The 19,673-nt window shown below is 43.1% G+C and overlaps 1 protein-coding gene across 1 annotated transcript in view; it reads right to left on the bottom strand.

Moving 5' to 3' along the window:
- Positions 1–1,983: 1,983 nt before the first annotated feature.
- LOC138277254 (uncharacterized) overlaps positions 1,984–19,673 on the bottom strand; it is a 39,378-nt gene continuing 21,688 nt past the window's right edge. The window contains exons 2-3 of the mRNA XM_069219219.1: positions 3,216–3,268; positions 1,984–3,132 (exon numbers count right to left, since the gene is read on the bottom strand). Of these exons, the coding sequence (XP_069075320.1) occupies positions 3,129–3,132; positions 3,216–3,268 (57 nt within the window). The 3' untranslated portion in view covers positions 1,984–3,128. The remainder of the gene's footprint in view (positions 3,133–3,215; positions 3,269–19,673) is intronic.

Genomic DNA, 19,673 nt, shown 5'->3' on the forward strand with positions numbered 1-19,673 from the left:
CTCTCCCATTGTGGTCACAAGTAAGCTGAAAGAACTGGAGAAAGTGAGGATATGTGTAGATAAGCACCGCCCCAATGCCACCATAACACAAGAAAGACACTTAGCTCTGACAGTCAATGACATTGTGGGAGAGCTATCAGCTCCCAGTGGTTTTCAAAGATGGACCTGAGGTCGAGCTACCACCAAATCCTCCTGGAACCCGAATCCTGCCTGTCCAAGAAACAACAGTGCGTAGAGTAGGTTCCTGTTACCTATGTCAGCAGGGCACTAACCCCTACAAAACAGAGGTATTCTCACATCGAAAAAGAGGCAACCATGATCCACTGGGGTGCCGTTGTTTACACATGTACCTGTAGAGCCACCTTTTCAGGGTGAACACCGACCAAAAGCCACTATTATCATTTTTCAAAGGGTCTGTGATGAAGCGCCCACCTAGGATTGAGAAGTGGATCCTCCAGTTGCAAGAGAAGAACTATAAACCAGGATCCTACAATCCTACTGACTATCTGATGCAGCACATGTGTCCAGCCACCCCTCTGGAAGAGCATGAAGCAACGGATACAGAGGAGTATGTTAATATGGTTGTGGAACAATCTCACCCTCTTCCCATTTCCCAGGCAGACACCACAGAGGTGATCAGAACTGACAATTGCCTCCAGTCCATCATCACTGCGACCCGGTCAGGGAAACAGATCAACATAATTGTCGACCTGCACAAAAAACAGCAGAGGCCTGGTACATATTTCAATCCCTTGAACAATGTAAGGGATGAACTTACAGTCACTGCAGAGGGGCATCTCCTAAGGGGATCCTGGCTGGTAACACCAACCCGATTGATGCAGCAGATGGTAGATCTCGCCCATGGATCCCACGAAGGGACAATCAGAACAAAGAACAGGCTAGGCAGCAGTGTGTGGTTCTATAGCCTGGATGATCTAGGTGAAGGCACCGGCCAGCAGTGTGACTTATGCCATGCCACCGGCGGCCCAGACCTCCCACCACACAGTCCTGGAGACCCTGTGACACTGATGCAGTGCAGATTTTGGCAGCCTCTCGGATGGCTGACACCTTCTTGTCATCATTGATGATTTTCCAAATACCCAGAGGTGGAAATCATGCAATCCACATTAGCAAAAGAAACAATACCAAAGCACAAAAAGGTCATGGCCACCCACGACCTAATTAGGAAAATACACATAGGCAATACCCCCCTTCAGTGGTCAGGACTTTGCCAGGTATTTGCTGTCAAGGAGCACAAAACATCACAAAATCACTCCGTGCTGGCCTCAGGACAATGGGAAGGTGAGCGGTTCATGTAAACTATCAGCAAGGTGGTCCGCGTTGCTCAAGCAGAATAGCAAAATGTTGAAACAGCCATTGGAGTAGCACCCAGCATCGCCATGTTTTGGGAAGAGATTGGAAGACCTGATACTACACCATTATTGATGGAAGAAGATCCCTGTTCAGCCCAGCCTATCTCCATCCTGGAGACAAACCCAAAACCAAAACATGTGCAACACAGGCGAGCTGCAGTCCAAAACATCCAAGTCAACGACAAGACCATCATCCTTGAAGCAGATTCCAGTTGCCTTTTGAGTGCTCACCATGGCAAGTCATAAACATCAAAGGGGTGTTGGTGTCGGCTACATGGGGTCAGGAAACTGTCACTAGAAATGTTTTGTATTTCAAGAGGTTCCATGCAGCACCTGAAAGGACACTCGGTGTGATATGGATCCTGCTGTATGTGAAAGGATTCAAGTGCAGTTAGATGAGACAGGTGAGGAGCTTGAACTGACCAATCCACAGCTTCCAGCTGCGGAGATGCCTCATGACCCTTGCCCAAGCTCGAGACTACCAGCACACGCTTCCGCTGCAGAGGAGGCATCAGGGTGAGGTTTACCATGATACAACCTCAGGAAGAATCACACTCTATAATTACATCCTTGCACACATTGTAGTTCTTTCTCCAAGTTGTGTGGTTGAGTCACCCAAAGGGTTAACATTTCAATTCTGAACCATTAAATTTGCCTTGCACTCCTCACAAGCTGTGAGATAGTGCTATTTCATGCCTGTGGGTGACTCAGCATGGTGCTTCAGGTATTACCCCTCAATACTGTAGGAACTATTGTTTTTAATGTAGAATCATGATCACATTGCACATCAGTATTGGACTGACTTTTGGCCCATTGCACTAAATAAACATGTAATGTGCATGATTGTTAGATGCTTTAGAAGCATAGTGTAAGGAAGGTAATAGTGTTACAATAGTTTATTTTCTTGGGCTTTGGGTCGCACTAAGATAAATGCAGCCTTACAGCGGCGAGCATTTTCTCAATCAGCGCAAAGGTATTTAGGTATGAATCATATGCCATCTGTATGGTTTGTACTTCATTGCATAACATATAAATGTATCTAGATTGCCTAGATACTACTCTGACCACCATATTAAATGTGTTATTTTCTGTTCGTAATGCGCTGTTATAAGCATGTCTCTCTGGAAGCCTCTGTTTATGTGTGTTTGAGTTGTACTGCCAGTCTTTTCTGGAAAACACAGGTGTGATCAACTGAGTTAAGGGTCTCTTTCTGTCTCTCAGCACAATGTAACAAATATGTTCTACCAAAATTCAGGAATCCCATACATGCTTGTAGTTCCCTGAGCGAATTGGAAGGTCAACATTCCAAATGTTTATAAGAAACTAGTAGTGAGTCCCTTTTCTTCACTAGAAAGCTTGAACCTTAGCAATATAACATTCAAAAAGCATATTTTGAACTTTCTGAGCGTCCAATTATAGTGTACAGCTCCTATCTCTTTAACTATGTTGTCCACATTTTGTAAATGTTTTCCAAATCATCTTTTATGTTTATGTCATTGATAGAGGAAACTACACTCGGTCAGTGTCATGAGTGCCCAAGAGGTTCGCAGAAACACAGCATAGTTTGGCAGGGGCCCGTCAGCTGGCTATAAAAACCACACCCCAACTCTGACTCATTGCTCGCTATTTCCTCCATTCTCCTGAATGAAGCATCTTCTTAAATCCTGGCATCGCGCTTGTAATCTTCTGTATCCTGGTCAATGGTCTAGTTCTCCATGACACCCGGATCTCCTGATAACAGCTGGTTTATGCCTTCTACCTGACAAGACAAGAAAAAAGAACAATCACCAACAGATGCCTGTTCTACGAAAATATGCTGTGCAGTAGGAGAAAGATACTTACCGTCCTGGGGTTAAACAACCCAGGATGGACTCCCATAATCGACAAGCACAATCCTAGAGGGAAGAAAAGAGAATCTTGATTAGAAAATGAACATAGGAGTAGACTGAGAGACAAGGTAGATCACAACTATATTCTTGGCCACAAAGTTTCCCTTTTGTTATTTCTTCAACATGTGAGGAAAAAGTGGTTGCTTGAGTACCTACGCCATGCGCTGGTTCTCTTAAATGTAAACGTTTGGAAGGAATGACACACATTTCTAATGAAATGACAGGTTAAGAAGTGACAGAGTGGACAAACAGGTATTGTGGCAAAACTGGAGTTAAGGGGAGTGTTGTGATGGGTAGTAAAAAAGGTTATTCACAATGTATGCTCCTTTAGGAACAAAGGTCTAGAAGACACCAGACGACCTAGGGTTAAAATAGAAGTCATTTAAATGGAAAAGAGTGAATGTTGAGATAAGGCCAGTAGTATCTACTGGAGCCAGAGTAGGGTTAGATACATTCTCATTGCATACACAACCATTGCTATATAAACCTTTCATGCACAGCTGGAAATCCATGTATACAAGAAGAGGTTCAAAAGACATGATCTCCAAGGACAAAAGGGAACTTCAGCAAAACACCCAGACTGGCAGTTGAAAGGGGGTCACCACGGAAGACCTCTCTATTTCTCTCTCTCTCTGACACCCCCTTTCTCTCATCATCCAATTCTTTCACCTGCAGAACTGACTTAAATCAAAGTGTCTGTAAGAGTAACGGCAGCTTCATGGGAGATTTGGGAGCCAGCATCTGTGAATTCCAGTGCTTAATTTGTGCTTGTTGTTTCCGGTGTTGAGCACCGGCACTTATTTGTGAGGGCCGGGGCTTATTCTTATGCCTCAAACATTTGCTGCGAGCAAAGGACACGTAGAAAGTTGCAGGATGAGCTGAAGGGGCAGGGGTGGCCATAAATGGATTGAAGAGGCCCGAGATGGCTTCAAGATTATGCTGCCTCAGTGTTCAGTGCTGGCAGATTTAATTACAGCAGCCTCGTGTTTAAGAGAAGGGCTTTGAGCACCGGCACCTCCTAATTTACAAATTAAGCACTGGCTGAATTCATCTTACTCTAACAAGATCACATGGTGAAAACAGGTTAGTGCTCTGGCTTTAGACAGTCAGGCTGCAGTAACTCGATTATTCTTGCAGAGGCTACTCTAGGGCTATTTTCATACCCTTGTGGGAGTAACGTAAAACCAAACTCAACGTAAGAGAAGTCAAATAATATTATTCTGATGGTTAACGTTCTGCAAAACAAAACAGTTTGTCACGTCTAAAGTGGTTTTGTATTTTTGAGTGTTAATTGCATTATTAACTTATTACTTTAAATTGTGATAATCCAATACGATTCTCCAAGATTTACCTGGCTTCAAAATCGGGTAAACAGGAGAGTTCATTGTCGATGGGAACACAACTACTATGTCCTTGTACTTTAATTCACTTATAATTCATTTAAGGTCTTTTTGCGCCTCTGTCTTCATTTGTTATTGTTTTAGAACTTCTGATTCATCTCTCCAGTGAGCCACATATAATATTGCACCCGCTTGGTTTTTAGGTAAAGCAGAAGCAGCACTCTCTTTGTGGCATACTAGTCCTTAAGCAGCTGAGCACTAGTTAATAAAATGTTCCCGTTATAACTCCCTCCTGAATAGGTAGTAATAAAAGTTATTGTCCTAATAGACCTTCTATTATGACTTGTGGAGGGTATCTTCTGCTAGGATTCAGTCAAGTGAGCTCAGAAAATCCATATGATTGTTGATTCATTTTTTCCTTCAATCCACATTTAAACTTCATAAGTGAAAACCGGTTCTCTTAAAGGCTCATCAGGTGTTTCTATTTGTACGTAGTCACTAATCTCCTTCACTCCATGATCAGGTGGGGCTTAAGCCAAGCCATCGTTGTTTCCTCTGCACTGTCGTCTACAGCCACTGCCTATGTTCTGCTCCTCAATAGAACTCTCTTTCTCTGAGGCAGCTAACTATGTTTCCTTGCTTCAGATAATCATTTCTTCTGAAAGCATGACTTTGAGTGTTCTGGCTTTTGACTGCCCCCACTCCCTTCTGATAAGTTTATCCTTTTATTAATTTTGCCTTAACTCCTTGAACCTGTGAAGAATAAGAATAGCGCTCATGAGAGGACTGACCTCTCTGGAGCTCTTATATCTCTCCTACCTCTTATGTTATATACTCACTGTTCTTCATATATATGATAAAATTGTGGCTTCCTTTTAAATCCACTCTGGAACCTTGTGCTTTCCACTCGGTATTGCTTCATTCTTCACCCTGGTTTTTAGTTAGGTCTTTGTGGTCTCAACCCTAAGGTGTCTCTCTCCATGGAGATATAGGCCCTCATTCTGACCTTGGCGGGCGGCGGAGGCCGCCCGCCAAAGTCCCGCCGTCAGGTTACCGTTCCGCGGTCGAAAGACCGCGGCGGTAATTCTGACTTTCCCGCTGGGCTGGCGGGCGGTCGCCTTCAGACCGCCAGCCAGCCCAGCGGGAAAGAGGCTTCCACGATGAAGCCGGCTCGGAATCGAGCCGGCGGAGTGGAAGCTGTGCGACGGGTGCAGTTGCACCCGTCGCGTATTTCACTGTCTGCGCAGCAGACAGTGAAATACATGTAGGGGCCCTCTTACGGGGGCCCCTGCAATGCCCATGCCAGTGGCATGGGCACTGCAGGGGCCCCCAGGGGCCCCGCGACCCCCCCTACCGCCATCCGGATCTCGGCGGTCCGACCGCCGGGATCTGGATGGCGGTAGGGGGGGTCGGAATCCCCGCGGCGGTGCAGCAAGCTGCGCCGCCGCGGAGGATTCAATGGGGCCGCGGTACACTGGCGGGACCCCGCCAGTGGTGCCGGTCCGACCGCGGCTTTACCGCCGCGGTCGGAATCCCCATTGGAGCACCGCCGGCCTGTCGGCGGTGCTCCCGCGGTCCTCCGCCCTGGCGGTCAAAGACCGCCAGGGTCAGAATGACCACCTTAGTCTTGAGATCATTTTTGTGGTAACCACACCACTTTCTAAACTTCAGGAGTAGCAGGGTACCTTTTAATGCTACATTATTTTTAGTATTATCAAGGCCTAACTCAGTTACTTGTCTATAGCACCTGTAACCTTCATCCCTAAATGTACTGCAGGTGATATTCCTGTTCTTTCTTTATCTGCTTCACTATTTCTGGCAATACTGCAATTTAATTCATGCAATGTGTAATTATGGGTAGGGTAGCAAATACACTTTCCTTTGACTAACACTGTACACAGTACGTACTATTCCCATTTTTTAAAGACTAATTATTAAGGGGGTCATTCCAACCCTGGCGGTCATCGACCGCCAGGGTGGAGGACCACGGAAGCACCGCCAACAGGCTGGCGGTGCTTCCCTGACCATTCCCCCGCGGTCAGAAAAGGGGATCCGGCGGGAAACCCTGTCTCGGCTGAATCTCCATGGTGGCGCTGCAAGCAGCGCCGCCATGGAGATTCCGACCCCCTTCCCGCCACCCTGTTTCTGGCGGTTTTTACCGCCAGGAACAGGATGGCGGGAACGGGTGTCGTGGGGCCCCTGGGGGCCCCAGCACTGCCCATGCCACTGGCATGGGCAGTGCAGGTGCCCCGTAACAGGGCCCCAGCATGATTTTCACTGTCTGCTTAGCAGACAGTGAAAATCGCGACGGGTGCAACTGCACCCGTCGCACCCCTGCAACACCGCCGGCTCCATTCGGAGCCGGCTTCTATGTTGCAGGGCCTTTCCCGCTGGGCCGGCGGGCGCTCCTTTGGCGGGCGCCCGCCGGCCCAGCGGGAAAGCCAGAATGGCCTCCGCGGTCTTTTGATGGTCAGAATGAACGCCTAAGTGTTTATTCTGTTTAGCAGTATGAAGAAAAATTACTTCCAATTGATAGGTCTTCCTCACTAATCAAATGGTGTTTCATTCCATTTGATTAAGCAGCACTCTATTACAGAATTTATTGCCTGTGACTTAATAACCTGTGTAGGTATTTTTCACCACTCCTACCATCTCAGAACTATCATGTAGCAGTATATACTGTTTCAACTGTCTTTACATTATAAGGTTCTCAGCAGCATGAAGACTGTGACTGGGGTGTGAATGTTTGCATTGTTCAGCATTCCATCCATCATCTGGTCTTTTTGCTTTTGTTGCCCTGAGTAGGAACGGTATACCCAGTTGTGGGTCTCGTGCTCACTGTGCCACAGGATTCAAGCTAGCCTGGCTAATGAGAGGTGATACTCTGAAACGGTCAAAAGATGGTTGATTCCGGTCCAAGGAGGACCTGGCCTGGCACTTCGTGCTGGACTGTTCCCATGGGGAACAGGGTAAAGACTGATTTGATTATGTCTGGGTCCAAACTGGTGTGGCATGGTGGGCAAACAAATTATGGATTAAACCCAGATCCTTGTGACTAGGGGTGAATGTTTGCATTGTTCAGCATTCCATCCATCATCTGATCTTTTTGCTTTTGTTGCCTTAAGTGGCAATTGTATGCCCAGACATAGGTCCTGTGCTCACTATGCCACTGGCAACAAGCTAGCCTGGCTGATGAGGGGTGGTATCATGAAACCGGTGACAGGATGCTTGATTCTGGTCCACAGAGGACCTGGTCTGGCAGTTCGGGCTGGACTGTTCCCGTGGGTAACAGGGTCAAGACTGATTTGCATATGGCTGGATCCAAACTGGGGTGGGTTGGTGGACTTAAAATGATGGATTGAACCTATTTCTTTGTGACCAGGGGTGAATGTTTGCATTGTTCAGCATTCCGTCCATCATCTGTTCTTTTTGCTAATGTTCTCAGTAAGCATTTTTCTAGTTTTGGTTATGGGGAGGTGTCCTCATTCCGGGTGTTGGGCATATGTAGCAGACACTGGCCAGGTCTACCCTGACAGTTTGATTTGACCTAAACATACCCTTTGTACTTCATATGAGAGCTTTACTGAAACAACATTAAGTGTTCAATGTAAGTCAAAGGCACATCAGTATACAAAAATGGATCATATTGATATGGAGGGCCAATGTTGACATACTGAGTGAACAGCCCTGCTGCATCAGCAGCCTTAAGTCCAAGCAAGTTGCAACATGCCTCCATTGTACACAGCGGGTTTGCTCTGACCACCAGCAGTATTTTGACCTGACATAATAGAAATACCCTAGTAGTCAAATAGATGATAAGGGATAGGTATACATTCTCCGGATTATTACCTCCTCTAATTCAACCTCCTCTTATTCTGTAGCCATTGCTCACAAAGATCCAATCATGACACTTGTGGTAAGAGCTAATCCTTTGTAAATGTTAAACGTTTAACAGACCCCAGCAATTCACAAAGTTTGCAAATTCACAAAGTGTTGTATGGTTGTTTAAAATAACTTGAAAATGATCATAAATGTGTATCTTATATGTGTTTGAATGTATGTCTGAAGAAGTTACACTAACATAAATCCATGAAACACAGAAAATTAATTGTAAAATCAATAGTATAAACACCAAGGCCCGGATTTATGGTGGCCTAGCACCATTCCAACGCCACAATAGCTCCATTTTTTTACGCTAATGTGGTGATAGAAGGTCAATAACGCAGCGCCATATTTACGAAGTGGTGCAATGATTGTATTGCACCATTGTGTAACCCCTTGTGCCACATTATGCCTGCACCAGGCATAATGTATGCAAGATGGGCGTTCAGGCACTGGGGGGGCGGCATAAAAATGGCACAAAGGAATCTGTGAGATTCCTTTGTGCCATTTTTATCAGCATTTTTTAACACCTGATAAGTGAAGGTGTTAAAAAGAGGCTCCCATTGTGTTCAATGGGCCTCAAGGTGCTTTGCAGGATTAGCGTCAAACTTTTTGATGTTAGTCCTGCAAAGCGCCAGACTAGGGTACAAAATGATGATGCTAGTCCCCTTGACTACCGCCATGGTGTGCCGTATTTTAAATATGGTGCACACATGGTGGCATTAGGGGGCTGCTAAGGGACGCAAGAAAAAGGGTACTTCACTAGGTGCAGTGCAACTTTTCATAAATCTGGGCCCAAGATTTTTCAGAAGCCTTGTGAATTTAGTGAAAGATGCCATAGGCCAGCAGGCAGCTCTGCAAAGTGTTTTAGCTCCAGACTCCCACCAGATCAATATCTTGGCCACAATCAAAGGGTGTCTTCAAGGTTGTGATGTTTACAAACAACTGACATTATTCCAGTAAAAAAAACACTCCTGGTTTATGTCCATTAAAGCTCGGTGGATTGCAAACGTTTGTCAGTCTTAAAATTGGATCTTACTGGGCAAAAGAGATTACCGAACTCAAGCAACCGATTTGGGTCATTGTTCTAAAAGGTTTAGGAAGCACTGACTTACCTGGATATCTAAAGCTCACTGTTCTCAATATATATTAACCAATGAAGGAGTAAATGGTTGCCGTGTACACTATGGTGCAGTGGACACCAAATGGATATAAAGTAATACAACCTCTTTAGGTGCATCTGGGTTGCTGATACAGGTTCTTTTAATTCCATGCTTTACTTTTATCTGTTTTTTATTTCTTTTTGTATGAGTAACCTCGATATCAACGGATTAGACCTTAATAAATAGGTTCATCTCCCATTTACTCCGAAGAGTGTTCCGCTTTCCCATTAATTTTTGTGATAACTAACTTTTAATATTAGGGTACACCAAAGTATTTTAAGATTCCTACGCACGTTTACTGTTTTACTAGGTATATTTGGAGCATGTAAGCATGTGTGCTTCTGCACATATTGATATTCATGTTTGTGTATGTTTAGTTATAGATATATGACAGGATTCCAAACGTGCAGTGATGCACAGCTATTCCTACAAACAGAGGTAACTAACCACATTGAGGGTTACAAACTTGCGAAGAGGGCCACCGTGGTTATTTAAAGCTTAAATTGCAATGAACATGAGAAAAAATAGTTTATAATGAGAAAACGATATGCATCTCATATCTTTTTATATACCTCACACCCACTGCTAGAGGTATAGTGGCTCGAGTTAAACTATTTGTAAGAGATTCACATCAATGTTCAGACGATCGACTTCTGAAAGATGTTGTTTCTTTCGTATTGTTATCCTTTTTGTGGATATGTGGGTGACACATTTCAAACTCTACTGCCAGTTAAAGACCTATTCATTTTAAAACTTTGGGGTGCAAGATAATTTTGTGAAACAACAACAGCCTCTCGGTACTGTAATGATTCCTGTAACCAATAGCTTGCTAACCAGAGTAAGGGTTGCATCCAGACTGGTGGTAAAAGTGAAACTTTCACACTCTTTAGCCTGGAGTTGAGGGTGAAGAGGTTATACTAGGTGTTGGACAGAAGGGGTCAGAGTGGACTGGCTTGGAAGCAGGAGAGCAGGATAGTGGCATCCTCTTCATGTCTTTACCCCCGCCATGTGTTAGACCCTTGCAGTCTGCCATGTCTGCTTCCTGCTACCACCCTTCCATTCAAGACTTCACCCACTGCCTGTCAGCTTCTCCTCCTCTCCCACCCCATACCCTTCTCCTGTTATCTTTTGCTTCACTTGAATCGCCTGCAGCCTATTTGCTCCTAGACATTTTCCATCCTTCCTTTCAGTCTCTGGATCTGCAACATTAAAAACTTGTTCAGACCCAGTCAGCAAGGATATATTTTTCATGCCAAGTCAATAAAGATCTCTGGTCAATATTACATCATTCCCAGTATGCTAAGAACTCCAGTTCAGTTCTTAATGTGTAATATAATGAGAGAGGTTACTCACAGCTCTGCTCTAAAGCATGTTGTTCTATTAAAAGTAAGCACCTCTGCTACCTAATAGGGTAGGAGGGGAGAGGATGTGGCATAAAGGGCAAAGCTGCCAACTTTGGAACTGGGGAACCAGGTTGGAGTCTAGGCATCTGCTCAAAATCCTGTTATTCTGGGCAAATCACTTATCTCCTCCGACTACAAAAAATAATGTATCCTTGTTTCATGTAACTGGTACACTTGTAAAGCACTCCATTACCTTCAGGTCAAGTTTGCACTAAATACAACTGCAAAAAAATTATCAAGGCTGCATAGTCTTGAATCCATCCCATGCCACTTTATTCCACTACCAGACACTCCTTGGCCCTTTGAATCACTCTTGCAGGTTGCTGCTTTCTCCCTTAATGCCATTTTTATTATCATCCTCTACCTCCATTTTTCTGCTTTGTTTTTCCCCCTCTTGTTCTCTGTAAATGTCTACATCAGATAAATAATATCTGGTCCTTAAATATAAATGCTGGCGGCCCTTACCAGCTCAAATTAAGCACTACTCCATTTTCCCACTCTGTAAGAAGGATGCAAATGTCCATCAACTGCTCTGCTACAGCTCATGGCAATAGGATACACGCAGAAATATTACAAACTCACATAAGGAGAAGGGTTTTTTGAAAACTTGCAATTGAGGGTAAACCTACGTAATATTTTGATCGAACTAAATTATTTCTTTACGAGTCCTCCGACCTATGATTGTGGGGATAGCCTCTTACAGAACTACATAACACACTGCACTCTTGGTAGATAGATAACTCACTAGCATTTATTGCTGTACTGCTGTTTCTAAAAACCTGTTGTGTTAGTTATAATTTTCTTTTATGCGTTATGAACTATATACTGATGTTCCTAAAGGCCTCCCTGGTCTTTGATATTTGCTTAGCTTTGCTTCCCAATCAAAGGACAACTGAACTACCAACTGATCTTACTTAATGTAATAACCCACGTACATTCAATTTGGCACAGGTCTGGGAAAAAAGTTAGCTGTTTCTATTATACTATTTCATCCTTTCCAGGAATCAAATGCTCATCGAGTTCGAAGGACCTCTTGACCCTTAAATTGAATAAGGTAGAACCCTTCACACATTTCAATACATGCCCAGATAATTTAACACCATGACCAAGTGAACACAGAAGAAAACCCCAATCAGGAGTGAAGTTAAGGGATTCATTACAAAAACAAGCTCAAAGTCATGAAGACAATGCGCAAAACCAATTTATAAAGATACATAATTAATAAAGGATGCCTAAAGCAACAAAACAAGTTTAGGCAAACTAACATTAATAAAACTAAGCATTCAGGAAGGATAAGGCATATCATCAACAAAAATATCTGGGTTATAGAAATAATACGTCGCTCAGCATTATCAATAATCAGTCTATTCAAATTAGCTGAGTCAATAATCTTTGGCTGGGCACAGGTCAACCCTACAACTAACCCCATCAGGGAAATACATCTGTGGGGAGAAACACATGCAGGCAAATGACAAAAAGCACAAAAAGGACAAAACTAATTTAGAAAAAGATAATCTCGAACTGCAGGTCACTGACTAAGATGAACAAAAATAGGAAAAAGAAGCATCAGCATGTCAGAAGCTCGATCAAGAGCCTTCTGAAGGAAAATAAAGGATTTCTAAGTCTATTGGGGCATTTCAAAGAGCAACGACAGAGAGGCAGATGCCTCTCCAAGGGATACAGCGTTCAAAAATTCTTCATCAGCAAAGCTTCAGGATCAGCATGCATCAAGAAAGCATCTGAGATCTCTATAGACTGACCAAAGGTCTGTCAGGGACTGCTCAAAGTTCAAATGTCCTTCAATACCTAAGAATTCACAGAGCATTCTGATTCATCAACGACATCAGTTCATGGCACGTTGAAGGGGCATCATCCAATGGCAATCGATCACCAGACACCAAATTGCAATAGTCCAGTTCTTTCCCAGGTCTGTCATGGGAACATCTTCCAATTGTGTGAGTCCATGCATGTTTGAAACAATTGTATACAATACCAGTTCATGTTCCACAATGTTCTTATGTCAAAGACACAGCTACATTCTCTCTAAGCTTTAAACAATAGGGCCTATTACTAACTTGCTAAGCTTCTCGTGAGAGCATAACCTAAAAGACAGTTCACATTAGGAAAGGAATCAGCTTTTCTAGCACAATCACAAATTGCAAGCTCTAACAGGCTTCACTCATGCTAACACAGGAGAACGATAATAATGCATTTCATTAATACTTTTTAGTAATACACATATAATATGCAAAATTACGAGTTCGGCATTAATAATATTTCATTAATACATTTCATTTCAAATGAAAAAGCTTTGTCACTGTATTTTTTTAAGTACAACAGAGAATTTCACTTCTCTCATTTTTGCACATATTTTTTAACTCATTAATCATTCATAAAACATTACACATTGAATATTGTTTCCATATGCACAGATAGTCAAAAGCCTAAATTATACTTTAACATCAATGCTATCTCTCCAAACACCACTTAATTTGAGCTCTAAACTGCAGAAAATGCACATTAAAATTGGGTGTCAGTGCAACCTTTACATTTAATAATTTGTCTATCATTAAACTTAAACTGCACACTCTGATGACGTTTGTGACATGAGGGACATCACTAAATTTTAAGCTCTATCAATACATTTTAAGCTCTATAAATAAAATAATAAAGAAATTCTGAAATAGACTACACAATGCCCCAATCAATATAAATTGATATACCTTGCATATGCACCAAACACACCGCTGGTATGGCATAACTGTTCATAATGACAACCAAAAGCACTTATGACCCAGCATTACCCACTACACAACGCTTTTACAATGCCACCATAATGACCTTTTTAACACTTGCTATACAGAACCCTGATTTTACATAGCATGGCACCAAAGCAAAATGGCTGGCGAAGTACAGACAACTCAACAGTGCTCTTCCCTCGCCACACCAACATGTGTGTGAAATCCATTCATGTAAAATATTTTAAACAAACCCCTCCCCCCCCCCCCCACCTGCACAACATTACATTATATCTAAGTGCCTGGCTACTAATTCCTGTCTAGAAACCTAGGGCTTGATTTACAAAGGGTTTGCATTGCTCTTGCATCACACAAGATGATTCAAGGTAACACAAGCCCTTTAGTAGGATTTTAAAAGATTTGCAAACTCCCCTTGCCTGGCTGTGGTTGGTTTAGTAAATCCAGAATAACCCAAGGTAGCACAAATCACTGTTTTGTGTTGTTTTGCACTAGGGAGGTGTTCCAGGGGTGGAGCATGGTATTCCCATGTATCCACCTCTAGATTTTGGTGCAATCCCAGATTTAATAAGATTAGTAAATTTGGGATTGGGTCAAAATGGTATGTCTTCCCAACAGAGGTGTAACGAGGAGAAATGTCTTTATATCTCCTCGTTATTTCCTCTTTCTATGTGTGCTGCATTCTACAGGACACATAGAAAGAGGAAAATGCCTCAGATTAATGTACTTTTGCAGGAAGATACACCTTCCTGCACAAAAACAAGTCTGCCTGTAACATAGACACCCTTGTACCATGGGGCAAGGGTGCCTGCTTTGGTGCTAGGCAGCAGGGAGAGAGCAGGAATGTGTCATATCTTAGCAGATATTTCGCATTTCTGCTCTCTTCCTGTCATGCAACACAGCACCGCAAGATGTCTTGCTGTGTTGCATTGCTTGCATGACTTTTTGACTTTTTGATAACTCTGCCCCCAAATGTCTCTAACTAGGCAATAGACAACTAACCAACCAGCTACAGGAAAAACTGGGAAATCGTTTGGCACATTAGACATACACAAACGCTGTAATATTTATCTGACCCAAACACATTTTCATCTCATTCCACACAACACAAACCATTAGTAAACTAGAATTTTAGCATGCATTTGTCTACTACCCCCACAAAACCAAGCAGAAGTGACAAATGGAAACACAACGCTATAGAACAAGGGTGTATAAATTCAAGAAAAGGCTACGCTGCCATATTAATGGCTGGAGGCACTATACAAACATGGCAAATGTATTTTTGAGGATGGGCAGTTTTTAAGTGATCGTCCCAATATGTTTCTACTCATGTTCTCACCTTCCTCTGGCCTCAGCTTCCATGTGTCGTCCGAGATGGATTGGAGAGGGGGTCTATGGTGCTAGCCCATGACTTTGTTGTACACTGTGGACCTATGAATTGTGACATGATTTTCCCTACAAAAGTTCCGTGCGGCCCTGAAACTGTATCACCTGATCCAAGAAAGCAGCTCCAGCTACTATTGCACACAAATTGAGCTCGAACCCAGATGGAGTCCTTTGAGCTTCCTTTCCTGTCAGAATACTATACTATAGACAATGTCATGACTAGTTAAGTGTTGTTTCACAAAGACTAGGACTTGCTCGTTTCTTGTTTGTCAGGTCTGCATACATAGAAGACGCTGTGGGAAAAGGGCTTCTGGCAATGTGTACTGCTCCTCAACACTTATTGTGGCCCCTTGAAAAATGTCTTTATACAATGGGACAGGCACATAGACTCAGGTTATAGTTTCCACCCGTCCCAGTCATTGGCCAGAAGCAGCAGCGCATTGGGTCCAGTTATTAATTGTTTGGCACCATTCCTTGTTATGATCTCCAAAGCCCATATATCTCCATCTGCCTGTCTCACCGTATCTTGATGTGTGTTCAGCTTCTCAGCTTCCAGAGGCGTCCCTTCGAAAGACTACAGTATGCTCTATTAGGAACTGATAGGCGTGGTAGAAGAAGTGGAGAACCTCCTCGGAGTGTCTGGGTGTGTATGCAACTTGCTGTGCACCACTAAGGGTGTGCCCATATTTCACTGAGCGTGGAGCTTAGTGGGACATGGTTAAGTGTCTGCTGGACACAATGGAGGGAAAACAAAGCAGGCACTCTAGCTGAGGATTTGCAGGGCGAGCAGGTCATTTCTGTGTATTTCATTGTTCGAATTATGGTGGGTTTTGATTGTTATAGATGGAAATAATGAATCAAGCCAGGGGCAATAATATTACAGCTTTTAAATGTTCAAATGCGTACGACTTCGTTGTGGTCTCCCAGCAAATATATATTAATTTATAACTTTTCTGTTTACAATGAAGCACCTTCCACCTGGCTCATTCCTATGTCTTTTCCTTTTTGGGAAGTGCTTCTCGAGTGCTTCTTTTTCTGATTCCATTGTCTATCCCTCCTTCCACCAGGGGATCCGCTGGGTAACCTCTGGAATGTCCTACCATTATCTTCGAATATAAAGGAAGAAAGAGCCATCCAAACGAGAAGTGCCATTAATGGGATGGAAAACAGAAATTCATCCTTCGACACTTTACCAAAAATATGTGATTACAGCAATTCAGGCTCATCTCTATATGTCTGTTTTCTGGGTATTTCCAGTTCAGTATGTGGGTTTTAAGGTGTTTAAAAAATAAATAAAAAATATCTGGATAATCAAAAGAAGTCAAGTCCCATAAACGTGGGGATATTTGCTATTGATTTCCATATACGTTTCAGCACTAAAACAGAACGTGGTGGAAGGAGATTCCTTATGAGTGAAAGTGGTGGTATCTGTGAGGTGAACTTGCAGAGATGCCACCAAAGTGGGCCATTTGGCTGGACTGCTTCAAAATCCAAACAAACAATAGAATTTAGATGTTGGAAAAAGTGTGCCACTTGCACAGACCACAGCAAAGTTATCTGTAGTGTACCTGTGCTCTTTGAGAGATATTTTCTGTTCCTCTTTGCATTATTCGGGGTCATATCAATCGCAAACAAATCCTGTTCCCTGCTTGATTCTGAAAAACATGCAACCAGTCTGTCAACTTCACCACCGAAACAAGTGATATACAAACAAAACTCTATTGCTCTGATTCCGAGTGTAGGTGTTATCTATTGTACCTGATAAATAACGATACCACAGGGTACGTAATTTATCAGCTGCGCAAGATAACACCTATTACAAGTTGTGGGGACCATAATGGGTATTATGGTGTTTAATGCACCAAAATACGCATACTACCTAAATACTTGATGCTTTCCCCTGTTAAACTTCAGCGGGTTTTCAGCAGATTTGGATGTGTTAAATACCCCCCAGCTCATAATTCTGACCCATGCGTAAACAGACGTTCATTCATGTGTCAGAATTAACAAACCCATTCGTAATAAGGCGCTAAGACAGTATCACAGAATTGATTTCTGTACCACGGTCTCACACAAGAAATGTGTCCCTCTTTGACTTCTTATTCAGCAGAAAGGAACAAGCATATGGCATCTGATACTCAAAAAATTAAAACCATTAAAATGGTGAGCTGCATAGTGTCTGATGAGGGTTGGGGTTTTCCATCTTTAGAGGACACTGAACCTATTGTTTGGGGACAGAGGTAGTGCAAACACATCATATTTCTAAATGATAATCCTAAATGGACAGAGCTGTCCAGAGTAGGTTCAGGGTGCTGGGCCCTCTGGGATCCTGAACAAAAAGGTAGCACATAGTTCATGTAACAAAGTATCCATCAAAAGGCAGCTTGTGGGAAATAAAAAAAAGTGTGTTGGAATAGTGGGTGTTAGACTTAACCCTTTCTGCAGGGTCATCCCCAGACATTTTGCCTTCACCCTCCTGTTTTCTGAATACATTTTTGTTGGCATTTAGAATCATGTGCACTTCAAAACTGCTAACCAGTCCTAAAGTGTGTGTGTGATCTCTCCTTGAAACATGGTAGAAATTGCTTACACCAAACCAGCACATTTAATTTACTTGTAAGTCCTTAGAAAAGTAGTACTACATGTACCAAGGCCCTGTAAATTAAATGCTAATAATGGACCTATAGCACTGATTGTGACACCCACCTAAGTAGCCTTTTAAGCCTGTCTCCAGGCCAGCCCTTGCAGCCTGTTTATGCATTTTCAATCTAACATTTCTTCCTGGCAAAATAAACCTTTTTCAAGTCCTAAGCCTCCCTTTTTAATACATATACATCAACCCTAGGGTAGGCCCTAAACTTCCCATAAGGCAGGGTCCAGTGTATTTAAAAGTTTGGACATGTACTGTTAACGTTTACAGTCCTAGTAGTGAAAAGCACTTAAATTTGTTTTTCACTGCTGCAAGGCCTACGTGTCACATAGGATAAAATTGAGTTGTTTTATTACATTTAATAAGTACTAACTTTTTATTGGGAATAGCTAAACATTTCAAGTTTGGTATTGGAGAAATTGTAATTAAAAAACCTCTTTAAGGGTAAACTCGGATTTTAAGTTCTAATTTTGAAAATGCCACTTTTAGAAAGTTGGCATTTTCTTGACGTATTTGGTGCCTGAGTCTGTTCCTGGGTCAAATGACTGGGTGTAGTTGGCGGCTGGACTTTGTATATTTCTCCCTGACTGCCACACATTAGAGGGACTTGGTGTGGCTGGATGGGCCATCAATTGGAAGGATGAGGGTGGAACTGGGCGCAGCCCCATTTGTAACTGAATAGGCTGAGCCATGCATTCCCATAAAGGACTTGCCACCTCTGCATTGTTCGTGCAGCCAGCTTGGAGCCATGGAAGGGGAGACAGAAAGCTACAAGTACTTCATAGGGAATTCTCTAGAAACTTCCCCTGCTTCAAAGTGGGCATAAGGTGTAAATAGTTGACCCTCAAAATCAACTTTTCACTACACTCCTGGACCTGTGGATACTACAAAAGGAGGACTACTTGCTGTCAGAGGTCTGCTGCCATGCTTGCTGAGAAGGAAGACTGGATTTGCACCCTTAATCCAAGGCTGAAATTACTCCAAGAGTCAGCTGACTAACCTCCTGTTCTGATATACAGGGACATAACAAGCTTTGGAGGCTCCCTGCAACTGGCCAACTGGCCTGCTGCCTGTACCTGCAACTGGACCTGCCTAAGCCTGGAGTGAATTCGTACTCCCCAAGAGATTCCCCTCAGGTCCTGGTCTCTTGGTATGGTATCAGTTGAACTGTCTCCTTAAGAAAAGAAGAAATCCAGGTTTTTTTGGGCTCTTCATGACTGTGCCACCCATAACAGCTGCCAATGCGAAGGTCCATTGAACCCGACTCTTCACACCATGGCAATCTTCAGCGACACCCGGCAACGTGAGACCTGCACTTTGCGCTACAATATCGACAACTTGCAGTGAATGCCACCACAAAGCTCTAGCAACTACTGTCCACGATGCCTGGCAGGATCTTTATGTTACAGCGCTGACCATCTGCAATGCCCAACCTGCTCTTTGTGCTACATCAATGATCATCTGCAACGCTGTCCCTGCTCCTTGTGGTCCCCTCCCCGCCAACAAACTCTTTATGTTGGACTTTTGAAAGTAAATCTTTCAGCGTGACTAACCCAGTCCATGTCTGGCCCAATTTGCATTTGTGGTCAGCCTGAACTTGTGACTTTTACCAGGTCTTGCATGACCAGATACCCTCGAGTGGCACTTTGTGCTTTTAAGCACTTTGCTTACCTGAAATCTTAAAATTTGCACATCTCCGGTTCTGCAGATTGAGTTTTTGTTGGTTTGGTGTCAAATACTTTACTAAAATTTACTCTGTTTTTCTAAATTGGTGTGGACATTTTCTTGTGATGTGTTTTCACTGTATTACTGTTTGAAGTGCTGTATAAAT

The sequence above is a fragment of the Pleurodeles waltl genome, chromosome 2_2 (genome assembly GCF_031143425.1).
Source record: "Pleurodeles waltl isolate 20211129_DDA chromosome 2_2, aPleWal1.hap1.20221129, whole genome shotgun sequence".
NCBI lineage: Eukaryota > Metazoa > Chordata > Amphibia > Caudata > Salamandridae > Pleurodeles > Pleurodeles waltl.